Consider the following 21,742-nt stretch of genomic DNA (forward strand, 5'->3'; position numbering starts at 1 on the left):
TGTGGTAAGCAAAGTAGAGGACTCGTGGGAAAAATTCAACAGAGTATCCTCTATACAAAGATTAAAATCTCAAGAGAAAGTGATCCAAAAACAACAGATAAACCAACAAGAGTATGAATAGGCATAAATTGGCATATACTACACAAAGAAATTGTTGAGTGACTATCAACTTGGCATCAAAGCACTTATACCCATCTATACATATCCTATGGCAAGGCTACGAGAGGGGATCTCCAGCAACCTAGTCCACCTCACATTGGGTAACACAGACCCTAGTGCTCAGCTTCAAAAAACCTCACACAATGACCCTCACAAAAGGTTATACAAACACGACCACCCATAGTCTCAGAAAGGACTCTTCTGGACCGAGTCTCAAAAATGGTCGGAATTGCCAAAATAAGCAAAAATTGGCTTTACAATAATGTTCAATGGTAGTATTTGCAACACAACATATATCCCAAAATGTGAAAGTATCATTGCAAAATTGCAAGACACACCCTCAAACAGGTGCCCGTGAGTATGCGAGCAAAAGCACAAAACTAACTCCCTACGGGGAGTAAAATGCTCTCAATAGAGCATAAGCACTCTCAAGTGCTAGTCACACATAAACCATATGCATCTCAAACTCCCACTGTGACTGTAATGGATATCAATGCCAAAGATGCTTGCAGATCTGTTGTGTTTGGATGTAACAAATCAACTCCAAAAGCACCCTAAATCACCATAATGTGCATACATTATCTGCATATCTATCTGCAACTTCTTGAATACCCTACAAACAGTCAGGCAATATATCTCAAACCAATCAAAATTTGTAGAAACTTCCTTCTGCAAAGTTGTAGATTTCAAAAAAATGGTGCAAAGTAGGGAATGGGCATGAAACGGGTTGTTTTTACAAGTCAAAACATATCTGTAAAAATTTACAGTTGTGTATTCTCGACCTGCAGCTAGTCTACCAAACGTATAACAAAATGGGTGCTCAATTTGGAAAACTTTCAACTAGAAAGTTGTAGACCACAATGTTTCCATTTAGGGTAGAGAGAATCAAGCTGAAAATTGACATTTTACTTAGTCAAACTTTTGCTACAAGACAATGCTAAGAAATGCGCATCTTCATCTTCATCGCGATGTTGCAAGAATGCAAGGCCTTCACTCTGGCTCTGATACCACTTAAAGAGTTCACGGTGCGGTGCATGTGGAATGCAAGAGGAGAGAAGAGTAGATGCAAGCGCAATGTGGGTGGAGCTCTGAGTGAGGTTTCTAAATTGCTTCACTACTCCTTGTTGCTCTATATGTCAAAAGAATAGGTAAGGTTAGTATGGTCAATGTGATGGGTGCACAGTCAAGTTGGCCTGAACCCTAACATTGAACCTCTGTGAAGGGTGATCTTGTTGAACTCTAGTGACTACCCTCAAAGGGACTATCTTGTCCACCTCTAAGGAAGATGGTGAGCCTAATACTTGCATTAGGTTTGAGGGTTGGGGGGGTCACAATGTATAAACTGTGTGTATCACATGCGTTCAAGGAATATTTATAAAACTTCTTATCTATGAGTTTTTAACAAATGAAATACATCCTTTTCCTATTCAATATGTAAATTTTCTATCTAATCTGTTTTTTTTTTTCCAATTCCATTTTACAATACCCTTCTATTTCTAAAAATGTGAGAAAAAATGAAATTTAATAAACCCCTCGTATAATACTCACATAATTATTATTGATCCCTCGAGGTTTAAGATATCCTTGGGAGAATTGTCTTCCTTGGCTTTATGCCGGAAATTTGTCTTAAGTAAGTGAGATGGCATGCCAAATCCACTCAAGAGTTCATGGCAATTTTGACAACATTGAGGCCATCATTGAGTTTGTTAATTGCCAAAGAGCTGATGAAGAAACATTCAAAACCTCAATCCACTGCCCTTGGTTCCTTCTCATCTTTTGTTTTGGTCGATTTGTCCTCTTGAGGATTAGGAGAGTTTGTGATGGGTACCCTATTCCTACATCCAATTCTAGTCCATCGCTTCTTGAAGTAACAGGAAGAATCCATGTCAAGTTGAAATTGGGGGTCAAGCTCTTGTTAATTGTACTACCCTCAAAGGGACTATATCCTCTGCCTCTAAGGAAATTGGTAAGCTTAACACTTGCACTAGGTTTGAGGTAGCCTTAGGAGGGTTGTCTTCCTTGTCTTTATATGGGAAATTTTGGCTCAAGTGAATGATCATATTCCCCGCACTATCTCGTATTGGCCAAACATTCTCTTTTTCATAGGGATAATCTCTCATCCAATGGTTACCACCACTCTTGAAACAAGCATTGTTTTTCCTATAGTGACTTGTGGTTGAGATCCTTGGAGCATGGAAGAGAGGGGTCTAGCCCTCATAGGGTTCATGATCATGGCAATCATAGGAACATAACTAGGGTATTCATAATAGCTATTTATCTCTCCAAAATCCCCAAGAAAATAGGTAGTATCATACTCCCCTTCATATAGATGGCCACAAGAACCAAATCTCTTGTTTTATTACCCTTTTCTTCAGGAACTACATCCACATATCTTAGCATGTTTGGCAACTTCCTATGGGTTCATTACCTACATAAATTTTGCAAGCATATACTCTTGGATATGGGATTTTTTTACTCATATAGTAGCCCTGCCCTCTGGTTTCTTGCTACATTCTTTGCAACACTTGATCCACTACAAATTCTAAATTGGCATATCAAGAAATTGCACTAGAGGCTTTAGAGATTTTTTTATTGCAATTGTTGCTCTCTTTAGATTTCGATTATCTGCATAGGGTAAAGCTTCTTCGTAACATTCATTAAATTTTGATGGCTTCTCAAAAGTTGGACACCTTGAATTATAAAACTTCAACCTATCAATTCCATCGTGTGTGCTCTCCTTTGTTACCTACTTAAAACTCAAGATCTAAGTTAGTGTGAACTCAAGATCTGATTTAGTGTGGTGTGCTTGATGTGTCGATCTTGGTGTTCTCCTCTATAAATGCCTTGTCCATGAATTTAAAATCATACAGAATAGGCACTTATAGAGTTTGAAACCAAGCAAGGACTTTCCCTTCCAAGGTGAGGCCAAATCCTTGAGCCATGGTATGGCCACCAATGACTTTTCAGCATAGTTCACATGACAAAATTGTACCGTGTGATTGTGAGGACTAGTGGTCCCATTGTAACACTTACAAAGCTTTTGAAGATGAGGAGGCTTTACTTCTTTGAAGATGTCCCCTTCTCACCATTACCTTGGCAAAAGCTGCATCGAAAGAGTCCTTAGTTGTATTCGTCTCACCAATCTTTCACACTATGGGTGGGTAGTCCCTTGGAGAGTCATGCAAAGGAGTTGGAGGGATTGGAGTAAGTAAACTATGGCATCAATTTCCCGTTTTTCCCTCTAGTCCCCATCCTAGGCCTCCTCTTAGATCCCAAGGGCTTGGTAGATATTGCAATGGTTGTGCTATACATTGGGATTCTTATGGTTTGGCTATAGGTGTTCCCTCCTTGAATGCAAATCCATTAGCCCTTCCCCCCCTCACTTTCCTAAGGAAAATTGGAACTCCACTCTAAGTATGGTCCTTGAAGTTGTGAGGGTTGAACTCACTTGAATTACTTGGCTCCCACATCATAAAATTGTGGTGTTGAAGATCCTATGGAGTGAAAAAAAGATCCTATGGAGTGTTGAAGATCCTATGGAGTGAAAAAAGAGCTTACACTCAGGTGGATAGTCATGCTTATGATAATGTGTCTTGTAGACCCAAACAAGCCTATTGTGCAATGGAAAATGGAGTAGAGATAGTCAACATACACCCTCCTCAACAGCATTTCTCCAATCAAGGTTGGCCAAAGAGGTGAGGGTGGAAGAGGTGGCATAGGGGTGACTTGCTACCCTTGTTTATGCTCTTCATGGGTTTGAACCCCACCAATGGGAGTGCTAAGTATCCCTAGCCCCCACAGAAGAGGTGATGGTGTTGGCCTTGGTTCATAGTCTTTATTTGGATTGAAAAAAGGATTGGTGCTCCTTAGTGCAGGTTCACTCAGAGTTGGGGCTTCCTTATGAGAATCTTTCCCCATGGATTCATGGCTTCTAGAAAGTGAGTTTTAAAAAATATGTTGCCCTTTCCATGCTTGATTAGGTGGTCCGCTTTATCTCCCACTACTACCAAGGATGGAGGTATTGATTGATCATTTCCCCCTTTCCTTACTGCATGGACCAAATCATCCTTTGTATAGATAGCTATACCAAAAGCATTGGTATGATAATACACAATCTGTTCATAATGGAGGCTCCTATTCTCATCCAAAGTCTTGACCATGGAAACCATTGAAATTGTGCCACACAAGGTAGTTTGATTGGAATTGGACATCATTCCTTCCTCAAGGATGGTTCCTAGAGGATCCTTGGAAGGTCCTACCCAGCTACTATGAGTGGAGACTGTATATGGTACAATAGATCCAAAAGCCAGTGTGGTACGAGACCTCAACTGCATGAAGTGATTTAAGGATCCCTATTCTTCTTCATTCTTGCCCTTTGAGGTAAAAATTTGTGAGTTTTTGTAGGATTTTGATTTTCCTTTTTATTTATTTTTAATTATTTTTGGGTTTTATGAATGCAAGAGGTTGGACATTTACTTTGAGTGCTCAAATATACTTGTTAATGTCCTTGGACATGGGTCATGGCCTTGTTGTGACTCGGATCATTTTGGACTGCGCCAAGCGCTCATATCATTTTGTACACCAGTAGTAGTAGCTCTGATTGTTTTGTGCACAATGCAAGTTTTTTGCCACTTGTAGGTACCAATCCTTAACAGAAGAGCCTAAAAGGGTCAACACAAAAAATTTACCAAAAACCCTTGATTGCCCAAAATGATGTGAGCTTAAATTATTTTTCACACACCATGTACTTTGGCAAGAAATTGCAAGGTTAAGAACTTTAAAGGCCTTAGTGTACTAATTTGCAGATAAAATCAGAGTTTAGACCCCATATTTTGCTTAGATTTTTTTGTACAAATGAAATCCAAATGAGGCTTTAAGCATGCCTTTGTGTCCCTAGCAGTCCAAAGACCACACTCGGCCAAATGCTCAACGGTCCTTTAGTAATGCAAGATGAAGTGATGTAGCTACTCCATGCATAAGCAATGTGTGTGCACTAATGACCAAACAAGTGTACTGCCTCCTTCTTCCTACTATTTTCTTCCTACTATTATGCACAACTCCTTGGAGTGGATGAGGAAGCTATGGAAGCTCTTTAGTGTTCATAATGAAAGTTTGATGTGTGACGAGCTCTCCAACCTTAGAACCCTCAAAATGATCTAGCATAATGAGTCTTAAATACTAGCGCTCATATTTAGTAGTCCAAATCCATCTAATTATAGTCGTGCTGCTTAGTTTTGGGCTTTGTGAGCTCTAGATAATTACAAGAACACTCACTTTTCACATTATTGTGAGCTATCGACACTGATATTGGCACAAATTTTGATAGGACTATGTGAGAAGGGTTTCCATTTGGATGGTCACATCATAAAAATATACTACTTAAGAGTGGGGACCCATTGGTTCCCAACAATTATAGAACCATCATGATTGGTAATTTATTGGCCAAGATATATGGCTCTATTGTAGAGAAATATTTGAGTATTTGGACAAAGATCTAGGATATTGTATCGAAGGGTCAAGCAAGTTTTAGATAAGGATATAGTGCTTTGACCACAGTTTCATCATGAGACCAATCATTGAGTAGGGTTGGGCATGGAAAATGGGGATCTATTACTAATTTTGGATCTTTGCAAAGTTTTTGATATAGTGCTACATGTGAGCTTGATGATGATGAGGATGGAGGACATCGGTGTCCTAGCAAAGATACACTTGAGTATTTATGCCTTTTATAAGATAGTGATGATAGGTAGAGAGTGATCCAACCCATGCCATTATATCTAATTCATTTGGGAGTATCATTGGAATAAAGCAAGCATGTCCACTTTACCCTACGCTATTTCCACTTTACATAAACGAGGTTTTTGAATATGATGTCAGGAGGAGGAACAATAACTATCTTAGCTCTCAAGGAGGTCGCGATTAAATATATGAGCATACCATATAAGTTCAACAGAAGGGGTTATTTATTAAAAAGGACATACAAGGTTTTTAAATTAGGCCTTAGCGCATGTGATATGGAGGGCTTACATAACATGAACCCCTTGAGGCTTAGCTGGGGTGCTTATATCAATATGTGGATGATAAAGTAGTTACATCAAAATCACCCAAGGTGTTAAACAACATTTGAATGTAGTTTAGCTCCTTTGCATAGATAGAGATGGTAGGGTGAACTTGTAAAACACAAAAGTCACGATCTTCAATACCTCAACCTCAGCAACATGGATGACAAGATCTTCATATTGTTTTACTTTTGGTGGGGAATCGGTTGATTATGTCAAAGGGTATGTATATCTTGAAATAACTTTCAAAGAGCCACATTTTTCTTGGCAAGACGCATCAAAGGCTCAACTTCCAAGAGCATATGTAGCACTCGGTGCATCAAAGAGGTAGTGTTTACACATCAAGTTTCATGATTCATGCACCTAGGTATGGCTTTTTGATACCATTGCTACCCCTAGTTCTTTATGGGGCAGGTATCTAGGATCCAAGCCTCTACCACACACGGACATAGCCATTAACGGCGGAGATTGGTGGGCTAGAAAAGAAAGTATTAGATTTCATGTGATTATATGAATAGATGATTGGTCATGATGCTATGGTGCATGATATGGGCAAAGGCATCAAGATCAATGCATCATTCATAATGGTCAAGGCACATTTTTGGCAGTGACCTTCCTCCACATATTATGGAAGCTCCTTTGATTGAGATAACCACATAACCACCACTAGCATTGGCATCATCCATGCAGTTAGTAGTTGAGCATAATAACATTGATGGTATGTCCATATGAGCACTTGATAGACTACATGATGACATGTTGAGGTGGAATATATCTAGATGAACTCGATCAAACTAGTTCTTCTTGATGGCACAAGGATTGCACGCTCCTAGAGCAGCTTCCCCTAGCTCTCTTCAAATGGCTACATTATCCAAGTAAGCTATATGGATTTTGTGTTTTATCTAGTTCTACAAAATAGATGGCTTTGTAAAAACAATCTAATGCAGTTATCTAAGTCTACTTTGCATCAACTCTCTCTCTCTCTCTCTCTCTCTCTCTCTCTCTCTCTCTCTCTCTCTGTGTGTGTGTGTGTGTGTGTGTGTGTGTGTGTGTGTGAAGTGGTAGCATAGTTAGTCTTATTATAACATGTATCAACAATGAGTGCTACATTAGATCATCCACCATAAGTTATATCAATTGGCACCAGGGCCCTAAGTATGATTAGCATTTCCTGATAACACATTAGATCCTACATTTTTCACTCTAATTAGTTTTGATGTACACACTAATTCACTTGTTGAATCACTCTTCCAAGTGGATATGTTCATGGCCATACCATTGAAATTTGAGCCACTAGCCTTTGGATTGAGGTTGGTTAAATAGTTGTTTAGTGTGCACTTTCACTTAATAAGCTCTCTAACTGAGCATTTTAGTTATTTGCATGTGTACATCGCGTAATAATTGCTCACTGCATTCTTTTCTTTGCAAGTTTCAATTTTATATGTGCATTGATTGTGTGTAAAAGAAGTACTATGCACACTATCTCTTTGTTGAACGCACTTCCAATCTCAAATCTTGCCTCCATTAAAGTGCAGAATTACTGAGTTTTTTTTGCAGCATCATTTTGCATGAACTTTAATTCACAATCAAACTCATATTATGGATTGTGAATTGAATGTGTAAACAACCTATAGCACGGTCAAGGCAAGAAGCACGTGAGAGTTTTTAGTGAATGCATATCCCTAGATGCAATCACCTATGCTTGCATATTGAAGGTATTTGGCATTATACGAGTTGGCTTTGGCATGTAGATCCATGGTAAGATTGTTATCAAAGGACTCTTAATGCCATGCTTAGCGTTTCTTTGACTGATATGTTGCAATTTATTGATAAAATTTTAAAAAGTGCTTGAACACTTCATGTCCAGAAGTTGTGTTTCTTAGAGTGCATCGGTTACAGGTAGTATGTTTCCAACATAGACAGAGGACCGAGAAGCACTACAATGAGGGACATCATATTGGGAGGAGAAAGTTTGAGAGGTATAGAGAGCACTTCTAGAAGGTTGGGAGTATTGCTTTCACTTGTGCACATTATATTCTATCCTCACTAGTGGCAATAGGTCATGTACTAGTAGCTATAGTGCACAACTTTTGACCTTGCAAATTAGTCCCCATGAAATTGTAATTAAGATTTCAATTCAATAATTTAGCCAGAAGATATGTCAGAATTGAAAAGGAAAAGCATCTTTTGTAATTTTGCAAATGTGCAATTATTGTTGTGATCTCATGACTTATGCTTCCATATCAAAGAAACAATGAAGTCATAAAGGAAGTCTATCTAAGTGCTTGCTACCCACATAAGCCTAGGTTCATATGAATGTATCCAAGATATTCTATTCATAAAGCTTATCATTCATGTGGGAATTCCTCCTTGATGGCACATGTGTTGCTATGTTAGCCTAATTTATATTTTAGTTGTAACCTATAACGACAAATAATTTGATGCATACAATGTAGCAAAATGTTGCATCCTTGCTCAACAATTTAATATTTGTCTTGCCATGCAATGCTCTCTCTCTCTCTCTCTCTCTCTCTCTCTCTCTCTCTCTCTCTCTCTCTCTCTCTCTCTCTCTCTCTCTCTCTCTCTGTGTGTGTGTGTGTGTGTGTGTGTGTGTGTGTGCGCGCGCGCGCACATGCCTCACACACATATTTTAAACTTAGATTGGATATAGTTTCTAAATGCATGTATAAGCCATGTGAGCACAATATTGGTCATCATAAAGGATATTTACAATGCCTATATTGGTTGTGATAAAGCAAAAAAAAAATCTCAAAAATACTACACCAAATGCCACAATGCCCATTAGCTGCTAATGTACAAAGGATGGTATCGGTATTTCCTAGTCCTTTCTTACGTGGTATGAATTAAGTTCTTTCATATGGATATTTTTTGTGCAAAAGAGCTCTTTTACCTCTTGCAAGAATGGTGCAAACCTTTGGTGTTCTACATCATGGACAGCATCTACACTTGAAGCCTTCTCTAAAACTTCCACCTCAACCATGAATGTAGACCTTACAGGGCGGTGATCAGAGTGTTTGGACTCACACCTTGTGTAAGAGAGTTGCTTTAGTCCCTTCCCATGCCACAAAATGCGATCACACCTGTAAATTTAGTATTATCTTGCTCAAGTCTTGCATAGTAGAAAGTTATCTCACTCAAGAGCTTTTCATGGAAATAAGAAGAGATGCAAGATTTTGAGAGTGCTTATCATGAAGAAGACTACAAATCACAAAAGTAGGGCCATTATTAAGTTGAGCTTTTGGCACTTCCCTCTATGTTGAGCTTTGGTATCGCCTTTGCGGCCCACTTCAAGACTAATTTTGATGTTCTCAATCATACAAGCTACATGCATTTGTACCTCATGATGTATGCACCCCAAGTTCCAATGTTTAAATTAAGTGCTTCAATTTGCTTCTTTGTTTCATATTATAGACTTTTTGAAGTGAGGCTTTCGCATTTATGTCCAAAGGGGAAATCTGCAATCCACTTTAGGGGCCTCTTGCATCAAAGTTTTCTTTAAATCCATGATCCATTCTCTTTCCTGGCATTGTGAAAGCATTGCATACATGTTCTTTGCATACAATTAGGAAGTCTATCTAGGTGAATTGGAAATATCTTGTATATTTAAGACTATGCAAATTGACATGTATTTTGTCGTGTGTTGGGTTTTTTGCGTTCCTCCTAGCATTAAGAATTTGTAAAATTCATGCCAATGAGACTATGTTATTGCTAGGACTATGTATATATTTTAGATTACTGCTATTTTTTCAAAACAAACTAGGCTTAGGATTTGAAGTACCAAGCAGGTGCGCGTCTATTTGATCCTTCTTTTTCTTTTGCCAACCAATAAGTGTCTGAGTCGATCATATACTTATAAGTTGGAGCAAAGCAGATTGAACCTTCTCGCCAACCTTCAAGAACACCACCCGCACCTTTTGCATCTTTCAACTATGGAATAAAACATTATTTGAGATAGTAATCATGTCATAAAATCCTTAGCTAAAATTTCAACAACATGAGTCACTAAAGTGTTCTTCTTGACCAATGTTAAGGTATTTCATATTTTATAGAGGTTTATGTAAGAGAGTGTGTAGTTACTGTTAAGATGTTTATGAACAATGAATAGTGCTTTCAAGATTGAGGGTTCAAGCACGACTACCACTATCCCAATTATTGCCAACTTAGGACCGTGTGTCATGTGTGTGTGGGGATACTCCTCTCTAGGTCGGTGAAAATTAAACACAATGTATGTAAGAATTTGAGTATTTCATGCAATTCCTAAGATATTTTCCTATAAAAAACAAACAAGCAAGCACCATTGTGTTCATGCCAAGAATGTCATCGATTAGTTTATAGTTTTACCATGTTCATTGATTTTTTTAGTAGATTTGCAACCTTGACACAAAGTGAATGTAATTATGTTTGTACAAAAGCATAATTGTTGTTGCTTCCAATTTACACTGGCTATTTGTTCTTAGTTTGGAGAGTGTACCTCGTCTTTCTCAAAGAGAGTTTTCCAATCTTGCTCAAGAAGAAGTGCTCTAAGCTCTATTGAAGCAATGTTCAATCTATAGTTCAAATCTCCAAGCAATATGATTCGACTACAACAAATAACCAGTAAATGGTTAGTCAAAAGGACTATGCTCATATTTTAATTTGTTGTACTATAGTAATGGCAATGTTAAACTGTAATTTGCTGGCTCTCCAAGTCCCATAGTCATATTTAGCACAATTAATGATTAATGAGATGTGTAAATCTTTCCCATGATGCATTAACTGAAGAAAATCTCTTTACTAAACAAATTGATACTATAAACTCTTTGCAAATAGATTCATCTCAATGCCTATTAAATTATCACTCTAGATGCATTCTGCGAATTTGGAAAATTTAGTTTAAGTTGTCTTACTCATGAGCTATTATTGAACTTGGTAACCGAAAGCTAGAATCAAGGCTTAGCTTCTCAGAACAAAGAAATCTTGTTCGATGGAGAATGTTTTCGACATCAAGATTGCGCCTTATGGCATCATCAGCCCTTTGTCCAGATCTAAGGTGGCCACAAATGAAGCAAAGTGTCGTCTCATGCACAGAGAGGCTTACTGACACTGAACCCTGCACCACAAAGTTATGAAAAAAAATGCTTACTGAACCTTTCTAGGTATTTAGTCCTTTAAATTTCCTCCTAAACATCCTTTATTTGGCTTCTTGACATGGTATTGGGTCACAATCGGATCAATAAATTCTTGATGCCAACACCCTCCCCAAGAAAGATAGTTTGCTTGTCTTATTTCAAATCAAATCCAACTTGATTGAAGAGTGTTTATCAGGGATGGATGTATCTCATGATGTTGGGAGTACCGAAGGTATTAATTAATGTCATAAATTTTAGCTCCACTAATAAAAATGTAAATAATTAAACAATACAAAATCATGTTATATTTACGAGGACTTCATGTAATTTTTAGGGAAGATGTGAGCACTGCCTTTGAAGCAGTGCTCACATCTTCCCAAATCTTGATTGAACAAGTAAGATCCCAATTGAATTTTATTTTACCATAATTTACAAGGACCTTTTATAAATGTTGGCAGATAACTTTAGTTCTTTTGCAACTTGTAATTTTTCATGCCACAACAAGGCTTACATTTTTCTCTCTCTATGGCTAATGAAATCAAATGGTCATTATGAATTGTTGCCGAACAACACTGTGGACAACTTATACCTAGTTATGTGATTTAATCAAAAAGGGTTCACAAGCTCTTCCTAAGTGTGTCTTGTTAAAGTCAATTACACTAATTCCATTAATTCTTCCTAAGTGTGTCTTCTTAAAATCAATTACACTAATTACATAAATGTTCCAATGTAAGTTATCTTTCCTTGTCCTAAGCCTAATAAGTCACATTCCTTAAGCAAAGTAGTGGATTTCATCTAACAAGTTGAAAGAGTCCCACCATTGTAAAAGTGAATATTTACCTTGTTTCCAAGACGGTTCATGATGCCACATCCAACAGACGATACTTGCACATTTTTAATGTGTTGCCATAGGTTGCATCGTGCCCAGATAGTGATGAAGAGACCCACCATTTGTTTCCTAACGATTCTCATGTAAGTTGGAACATTTTGAATGTCTTCATCGTCTTGTAGCCTCAAGTTGAGTTTATCACAATAAGATAGCACTCTCACTGAAGGGGTGAGAGCATAACCTCTAGCATCATCCCTAAATGAAGTGTCAAGACTATTATCGTCCCTTACATGAGAACTCTGTGTCTGTTTTGTTGGTAGGGTGCTTCTTGTATGCATGTGCTTTGAAGTTGGTATAGTCTGCTCGCAATTGTAGCATGCATCTGTGCTTTGATGAGTTTGTAACGTGCTTTTGTTTAGTGTTTCACTTATCAATGCTTCCCACACATCACATGTTAAGATCCCACCATTGCTTCCATCCTCCTTATTCCCTTTCAAAATGTTTGTTGCATTCAAAGGCACAATCTCTTGGAACCTGCATAAACGATGTATGCTTATCACAATCAAAATCAAGTATACCAAATTATTGAGGTTTTCTCTTTTTGAGGGACAAAATTCTAATCAAAAAGAAACAAATGGTTATTTGTTTAGATCACTTACTCAATCGTTTGAAAACTGTATGTCTAAATATGTCATATGATAGAAAAGGAGAGTGCCAAAGCCCACCTAGCAAAAGAACTATGAGGGCCAAGAGGTGTCAAGTTCTAGGCCTCGCAAATGCATGACAATTGTGTTGGTTGTCCCCGATGATGAGTAATGTGAGGCAACATTGTGTTGTCTACTATGTTTTATGCACAAGATCAAGTGGTGTTTACGTCATATATCCTCTGCTTTCAAGGCCACATATACACTCCCAAGGCCTCCATTTCTAAAGGCTTATGGGGTGCACGAAGCCAAGTATCGAGTAGCCTCACTCGTCCAAGGCTTGTTGACAACTCATGGATCCATTGTTTTCCATGTATTAAGTTGTTGAATTTAGCTTTTTGCGAGTTATCTCTCTCTCTCTCTCTCTCTCTCTCTCTCTCTCTCTCTCTCTCAAGTTTCGACAAATAGATCTTTCAGGTCTCTTGGGGTATTGTTCCTACATTGTCAAAATTTTTCTACTGCTATTTCTTTTTCTTGTCACTCTCTCTAGTTTCCTCTTGAGTTCAAGACTTGTCCAATAGATCTTTGAGGTCCCTTGGTGGGTGTGGGTGTGGGTGTGGGTGTGTGTGTGTGTGTGTGTGTGTATGTGTGAATACCAAGAAAAAGTGGAGTAACAAGTATTGATTGCTTATCATCTTGATTTCCTCTAGATTAACATGTCTTGAGTTCAAGAGTTGTTGGAAAGACGATTGTACGTGCCCTTTAAATTTCAAAGAATCTACACATTTCAGGGTGATTTAGCAAAAAACAAAATCGAAGGCAAAAACTAGGAAATGATCCATGTCGGTCAAAATCAAATAGTACCACGTCTTGAGTTCAAAAGTCGCCACATAGAGCTTTTAAAGGTCCAAATTTGAACTGTTCAAAGTTCCTAGCCTGGGCTAATTTTTGAAGGCTTCGACAACCTTAGGAGGCACTTTTACCCTTTAGTGAAGGGCAAAAATATTTCTACCTTTCAAAAGAAGGATAAGATATTGAAAAACCTTTTAGTAGCAGAAATATAGCTTAGGGTAGAAGAGCCAGTAGGGGGACGGGTAACTTGGGGAGCTTGAATCTCCCTCCTCCGAGCTCAATTTTTTGCGCTGAGTAGCTCAATTTTATCGCCTTTTCATAAGCTTTCAGGAAAAATGATTTGGGATTGGTCGGATTTGAAAGTCGGTAGTCACGGCGCGATTTTTGAAATCAAGTGTATCAAAAATCGGCATGAATAAGAACACCAATGGGAGCCAAAAGAAGTAAAATGCAACCACAACGTCTTGAACCCACGCCTTGGCCAAGGAGAAGGCTTTATTTCAAATGAACTAACCGTTTCAACTCCACTTTTTTGTGCTTCTTTAGGTCCCTAAACATATTAAAATTAAGGGTTCATGTGTCTTTTCTCTGGGCCGTACCACAACTGGCCCCTTTACCCTAATGAAAAATAGGTAAAAATTTACCCTTCAAATGAATGAATGAATCATAAGGGTCACCCTTCAAAAATGTTTGTTCAGAATGATAATCAGCATCCTAGGCAATTTCCTTTAGTTGATTGAAGTTAGAAGGAAGAAAAAAGCAGAGGAAGATAAACGTACCCAAGAACGTAGATATCACAAGAAGAAGGCGCTGATGGGTGAAGGAGCCACTCTTGCACGCTCTCCCTTGTCTCCACTGTAGGAGCTCTACCCCCCACATTCCACGTTCCCACAAATAACCTGTCCCGGCCCATACACCATCTCTCTCTCTCTCTCTCTCTCTGGCAGGTTGGAGTGTTAGTCTCTCCCTACCTTAATTGTTGGGTATTTAAGGCTACTGCAGAGCCTTTCGAGTCCTCCATTTTTGTCCCATCACTACCATTTGTAGCATCTGTCCAATTGCGCTTTTTTTTTAGATCACGATAAATGCATCTAAAATCATGAAATGGCAGAAAACCAGGCTACATGAATATTGATGGTGCAAATTACTGAAAGCACATCTATTTTGCACTACTCCACAAGCAAAGGCCTTTGCACGCACACCACACAACTCACAGCGCAACCATGCCGCCACAATGCATTCATTTTTTGGTGGTTACCTGCTTCTTTGTATCCATGTCTATAGTTGGTGACGCTCTTGAGTGATTGGGGCCATCTCCTTGTCACCCCCCAAGGTGACATCTGCAATAATCACGTAAATATGTATATTAGCCAAATCCAAACCCATGGAAGGTGAAAAACGATTAAGAACCCACTTTAAGCACTGTGCACACGGAAAAACCCAATTTATGGAAAACATGGCCACTTGCATTTTGTCATTAAACTCATGAGCTGATGATGAGGCAAATTACCTGGTGCAGGCTTGTACTAGAGTTGCTTTGATGACAAGTCCGCAGAGCTCTTGTGGAGAGAGAGAGAGAGAGAGAGAGAGAGAGAGAGAGAGAGTTTTACAAAGAAGATTGGGATGAGCTACAATAGCCTTTGCAAAAGCTATATATCACAGGATGAGAGGGGATGTTGTGTTGACAAGGGAGAGGGTAGCTACAGACACAAACATCATGATGTGGATAAAAATTCCATAGCAACAAGAAGACCATGCCATGCTTCATGAGGACATACAAATGCAAATGTACCATCCAAGCATACAATCTTACAAGAACATGAGGAGAGGTCTTACAAGATTACTACACACAAGCTTATTGTTTGTGTGTGTGTGTGTGTGTGTGTGTGTGTGTGTGTGTGTGTGTGTGTGTGAGAGAGAGAGAGAGAGAGAGAGAGAGAGAGAGAGAGATCTGCAACCCTGTGGCCAGCACTCCCTTTGTGTCGATGAAGGTGTAGGGAAACGGTTTCATACACTGCTTTCTCTTCTTTTTGTATGGGCCACTTCAAGGCTTATGCACTTCAAGGTATGCTTAGGTTGGGTTCACACTGTGCAATATTGACCAACCACCACTGTGCAATATAATATGTCCACAAATGGACCAATCAACAATTTTGCAATTCACCACATAGACACTTCAATTGCTTGCTCAATGCAAGTTCATCTTCCATGAACTGTGCCATGGAAAGGACGTAGGCAACCACACTCCAATGGTGGTCCAAACTACGGCATCTTAATACGCAATTGGAACCCACACTTATGCTTCTTTAGTCTATCAATCCTTAAACTAATCAAAAGATCCCTTATGTCAATTGCAACTAGGGCTAACTATCTCATGGAACCTACCAACAACAAGAACTTGATTCTCGAGGAGGAAACGTGTCGTGAAACGAGCACAATTGGTGGCATAACCCCCCCTATTTGATGTCAAGGGAAGTCTTCTTTCCACATGGCCATGTTTCTCGTCATAAAGATGCAAATGCAAAATCGTGGTAGAGTCTCAGATATTTGCAAGATTTTTGAACTATCTTCTTGTATATTTTACTAGTTTTTCTTCCCTTTATCGAACTATCTTTTCTTCCCTTTACCATGGTTTTTTGAACCAACCAATCTCGCTTTTAAACCAGCTCAAGGCTACGTCGAGGCAAACCTTTCCCGAACACTGTGGGCCTTATCTCCTCTCGATCGCAAACCCCACCACGGTCGGCAACTTTTTGAGGCCCTCATATGCAAATTTGCAAAGTGTCTCTGAGGCATAGGTGGATGGGCTTGTAGGTGCTTGCTTTGCTTGGAGTCTTTAACCAAAAAAAAAAAATGTTTGGTTGGGCACAGCAATTTTTATGCAAACAATGACATTAATATATATGCATACAATTTTAAAGGTGTATATTGTACACCTCATGGAATTAGAGTATTTGCTTTGCACACTTTAAAAAGACTTCCCTGCATAATTGGAGATACCCTGTTGTGCAAAGTCAACAAGCCTTTCACCATCTCTCCTCCCTACAATACAATAAATTGTACAAGAGATATTTGATTGAGATTAATAAAGCTTAAAACTGAAAAGTGCCCCAGACACTGCTCTTAGAAAGGGCCACCCAAAAAAGGCAAAAAAAGACCATCCCACGTCTCTAAACTATGCCGCTTTGAGATGCACTTTCTTGCAATTTTTAAGAAGCAACAGTGGGTCTCTTTTCTTATGCTCTCCTCACTCTAATGCAAGTCTAAATTATAAATAAATAAAATCTTGGTCCAATCAGTGTTAGGGACAAACCATTTTCTCGACCATGCACAATTCCTTTTATGATTTTCCTAAGAGGAAAGCTTGAAAAATTGAGCTGATTTCTATTATTTTTACACTAATTTTCTCTAAATATAGGCAAGATTTTTCCTTCTCCTTTTGCTTTGAACCGGCATTTCCGTATTTTAAAGCGGCACGATTGTAAGCTGAGACACTCTTTTCTCAAAGATTTGTCCTAATGCTGTTGGAAATTGATCGAATAAAAGTAAGAAAAGGCTTGGTTGGAAGGTGGGATCAACTTGTCAATTGATTGATGTGAGTCTGTTTATAAAAGCTTTGGAATTTTAAGTGATGATGCCTTTGGATCTCTCACACACACATAGAATACATACATAGCTTATACAAAACATAGCTCCTGTGTGTGTGCGTGCGATAGAGATACACAAGTAGATACGTAGCTTCTTTATCATGTGGTATGTCTCTGTCTCTCACACTCACAGACAGCAAGAGTGACGACCACAGATTGCACGGGTGTTCTTCAACAAGGACCACTCTTCAAAGTTCCTTATGTTCCTTAAGCGCGTGCTCAAGCGCACATACAGAGAGAGAGAGAGAGAGAGACGACCGATCGCTGCAGGGTGTTTTTCCACCGGCCGGTTTAGGCACATGCTGTAACGGTAGCTCGACGACGGATGCCCTACCGGCCTGCCAGCGGTCGACAGACAGCGCAGATTCAAGCCGGCCGACACCGTGCCGGTCACCTGCCGTGTATTAAGCAGAAAAATAACAAACCATGCAGCGCTTCAAAAATAAAACAAACCATGCAGCGCGCTACAGTACAATCATCTAGCATACAAACAGTTAGTGATCCCAAAAGCACTATAAACTTCATTGCTGATCGAGCATAGACAATACGGGAAGGACACATGAGAAAAAAAAAATCAGGTAAGAAGAACAGCGATAAATATTGATACAAAAGCTATTCTTGATTTCGCCGTAGAACTGCCCAGATACATGCTTTATTCGATCAAGCCCCAACTAATCTTCAACAAAAACACGTAGTTAGCAAATAAGCAAAATAATCCAAAGACCTATCAAGAAGCTTATCTCATTATTGACCTTCATAATATCATTGACCTCTCCTATCATTCTGAAGCAAGCTCGCTTGACACCTTATGCTCTCCAACGCATAAAGCTGCTCTGACACGCAAAGCCCTTTCTAGTGATTTTGTGGTGTACTGCTCACCACACAGAGGCTCATCATTGTTTGGATGGGGGTCAAGCTCGTCATTTGGTTCGGCCTCCCCTCGTAGTTGCTCAAAGTTGTGCCAAATTCAGCAGGCACCTATCACTGTTGGCGCTAATGCCAAATCAACATTTAATTCACGAAGTATGCGCCATCTATTCCTAAAAATACCAAACGCATTCTCCACTTTTACGAGGCCTTTTGAAAGATGCCTATCAAAGTTTTCTTTTTGAATTAAGTGCTACCACCTTTGGATCAAAAGGGCTTCACTAGAAAAGTTGTGGCTTTGTAAGTTGAGTATGCAATGAGAGAGGGTCGGATGGATTCACCTTGCAAGTTGATTGTGCGACTGGCAATCGCACGACCGCTCTTCAGTTCTTGGTAAAGACTACATTGCTTAAAGTGTGTCAAGTCATACATGCTACCGTGGACAACACATACAACACTCCAGAAAAGGTTTCGGAGTCAACTATGCCTTGCAGAAGGATGCTAGGAAATCCATGCTTGCAAATGTATTGTGCAGGAAACTTATCCTTTGATGGAATCCTTTGCAATTTAATATGTGTTCCATCTATGGCTCCAACTATTTGAGGTAACATTGTAATGGCTTCATACCCCTCCATTATGCTTTTAAGTCTTTCTCCCTCAAGATTGGAAATATGACTCTACTATCTGTAAGAGTGCATCAAAGGACTCATACTTGGCATGTGATACGCAAAGAAATACTTGCGCCGGTTATTTAGGTTCGCTACGTACCATAGCCGGCAATGAAATGTCGACGTCCAAAATACCTCCTGCCTTGGAAACAGCCACCACTGACAAGGCCCATATCGCCATGCATCAGGCTCATGAAAACTCCCCACATCAAGAAGTAGATGAAATTCAACTAATGTTGTGCCCAAGATTGTTGATCTTGGATGCATGTAGCAAAGCACTCTAGAAGCCAAAATATAGACAAAGTCTCCATCCTACACAAACATGGCTACCCATAAAAATTGCTACTTAAAAATTAGAGCGACTTTTTTAGTATTGAAATCAAAAGTGCTAACTTGTTCACTCGAAACCCACGATCCGATTATTCTATTGTCACCTGTGAAGCAATAAGCATAGTGCCATCAGGTAGGCTATAATGAAATAGAATTTTCAAACTAGCCCCATAATACCACATATACTTACTCATCAGAGACTTTAGCTAAAATCTTTGCAAGCTCCAATTGAGTGGTAAGGTAAATCTGCTGCCATTTAGTATCCTCCTCTTTGCAGATTCATAGAAGACGCTCCTTGACTGCATGCCTTGATGCCTCTAGCTCTTTCAATGTTGCATTGTGTTTCTCTTCCACATCACGAAGAGTGTCGCATAATTTGGTCATGCCCTCACCCATTGTGCGATTCATAGCTCCTAAGAGAGACCTCCTTGATTGCTTTGCCTCGCTACCACTCACTCCCTCTAACTCAGTGAAATCCACGGAGCTTACCGGATTTTGTGACATACTGGCACTCACCCTGCCGTTTGTGTCCACTTCCTTGTCAAGCTCATTTAAGATTTCTTCATATCCCAAGTTTGTTAGCCCATCACTATCCAACCCTCCCACCAAGCCAGTGCATTTGGGGGTCTTACTCCACATCACATCTAGGATATCGGAGAAAGACCACGTGCTTGGACTTGCACCGGTGGAAGACGATTTCAACTTTTCCTTTTTGTACATTTTTTTGAGGGTATCAATTCAATTCTTTGTACAATTCTATGTGTTGTAAGTGGTATCCATCTCAGCATTGGGATTCAATACCACCTCTTCCCAGTCCTTGAAGCAAAAGTTGCCCTTGTTGATGTAATTCCATTGCTTGTGATATACCCTTATGAGAGCACGAATGGTATCATCGTCCCATGTGACTGACACTTGCCTAGGCCGCTTGTTTGCCTTGCGAGTCGCATTGTCACTTGGGTAGTCATGGCCATTGCTACTTGGCTACTCACTATGAGTAACAATTGCTCTACCCCTTATAGCATGTCCACATCTTGCGAGTCGATCGCGGCCTTAGCAACATTAGAAGGTTGTGGAGGGGGAGGAGTTGTGGTCCCTCCATCAGAAACAAAGTCCATGGTGTGGGGAAGACCAAAATTCTTCACTAGGTTATGTCTTGGGATAAAGGGACAAACTCCTCGCAATCATCATCCAATTACCGTTGTTGCCTATCATGGACCATGGGGACGGTATGGGCAATGCCCCATACGTAGCAACATGCCTAGTGATGGTTCCTCTGCTAGGAGGAGCCTATAGGAAATCTAGCAATGAGTATGTCTAAAACATACCGTGAAAAAAAAAGTGTTGTTCAAGCAAGCTCGTCGTGTACGACTACGTTGATTAAATGCAACAAAGGAAAGAGGATTTTATCTAAAAAACTGAAGTCAAAGCCTTTGGAAATCAACTAATCATTTACCTAGTGCAAACCTTGTTGAGGCAGTCGCACACCACGTAAAGCATTTGGGGCCGAGTTTTTCTTGCATAGGGGGACGCACGCCTACATGAGCAATCGTTACTGGCAACATCTATAATACATTCACAACCACGTGTTTTCGATCGTCATGATAAAATCTTTAAAATGGTATTTATTGCAGTAAGTGAATATAGTAGGCATCCATACCCAAACCTAGGTGTTGATTGCAGTAATGTTGAACAAGTAACATGAAAGCAAAATACCTTACAATAATATATGGCTCTGTTGATTGCACTAAAGCTCAAGAGTGAAGTAGTGTACCTCAAAGTAATAAAAATGGTGCAGCTGCGGGTGGTGAACCCGGTCCAGGTGGTAATTGACTTCAGAAAGAGAAATGAAGCAAAGTTGCACTTCAATTGGCCTAATGGGCACTGCCTTGCCTTCAAAGAGATAGTGAGAAAAGTATTACTGGAAGTTGCAGTAGATGAGGGAGTACAGCAACTCTAATGAACCTAAGTCTATAGATAGCAACTGAAAGAAAAATGGCAATGCTTTTGACTTCCTTACCTGTAGTCACAAGCTATGCTCTAGACACAGTTGCGTGCAGTCGCCTGTAGAGCTGGTAGAAAACAGCTAAAAGCGCAGGTGGAGTCGGCAAAGGAAGTGAGAGACAGACGCAGTAGTTTCATGAGAGTTGCACAAGCACTACGGAAAGTTCCAAAAAAAATGGTGGGACCTAGGGGAATCTCCCCACCGACGACGTCGCTGCAGATGGTGCATGTGCGCACCCTAAGTGAGTTATATTTTGAGACAAAAGGCAAGTTCTGTTGGCACTGCCTTTCAGTAGAAAGGGGGTGTAAATACGGGGGAATTTTAGCTCGTGTACTACAGAGCACCCTTCCAATTTTTGGAAGGTATGTTTTATTTTTCTCCTCTTTAATCTATAGTCTTTCTTCTTGTTTGTCTCTCTCTCTCTCTCTCTCTCTCTCTCTCTCTCTCTCTCTCTCTCTCCAATCGGAGTGAAAGGCACTGTCAATGTTTGTCTCAAGACGCCTTGTTGATGAAAGAGTGACATTCACTCGCCATTCTAGAGAGAATTTTAGAGTCC

General features: G+C 39.6%; 1 protein-coding gene and 1 pseudogene across 2 annotated transcripts; both read right to left on the reverse strand.

Moving 5' to 3' along the window:
* Positions 1–465: 465 nt before the first annotated feature.
* Positions 466–15,662, reverse strand: LOC147441886 (type I inositol polyphosphate 5-phosphatase 8-like). Of its 2 annotated transcripts, XM_086529538.1 has the most exons (10): positions 15,183–15,662; positions 14,931–15,012; positions 14,644–14,722; positions 14,452–14,571; positions 12,188–12,710; positions 11,126–11,328; positions 10,711–10,819; positions 10,018–10,166; positions 9,130–9,319; positions 466–772 (listed from the first exon to the last, which is right to left on the reverse strand). In XM_086529538.1, the coding sequence occupies exons 2-10, from the start codon at positions 15,010–15,012 to the stop codon at positions 719–721; spliced, it is 1,509 nt and encodes a 502-aa protein (XP_086385664.1). In that variant the 5' UTR covers positions 15,183–15,662; the 3' UTR covers positions 466–718. The 2 variants fall into 2 exon arrangements, with proteins under 2 accessions (XP_086385664.1, XP_086385663.1); XM_086529537.1 differs by lacking the exon at positions 466–772 and having other exon boundaries at positions 8,880–9,319; positions 15,183–15,661.
* A 3,342-nt stretch (positions 15,663–19,004) lies between these two features.
* Positions 19,005–20,174, reverse strand: LOC147441887 (uncharacterized; annotated as a pseudogene).
* Between the last annotated feature and the right edge of the window lie 1,568 nt (positions 20,175–21,742).

The sequence above is a fragment of the Adiantum capillus-veneris genome, chromosome 14, assembly GCF_014529385.1.
Source record: "Adiantum capillus-veneris isolate H3 chromosome 14, ASM1452938v2, whole genome shotgun sequence".
Taxonomy (NCBI): domain Eukaryota; kingdom Viridiplantae; phylum Streptophyta; class Polypodiopsida; order Polypodiales; family Pteridaceae; genus Adiantum; species Adiantum capillus-veneris.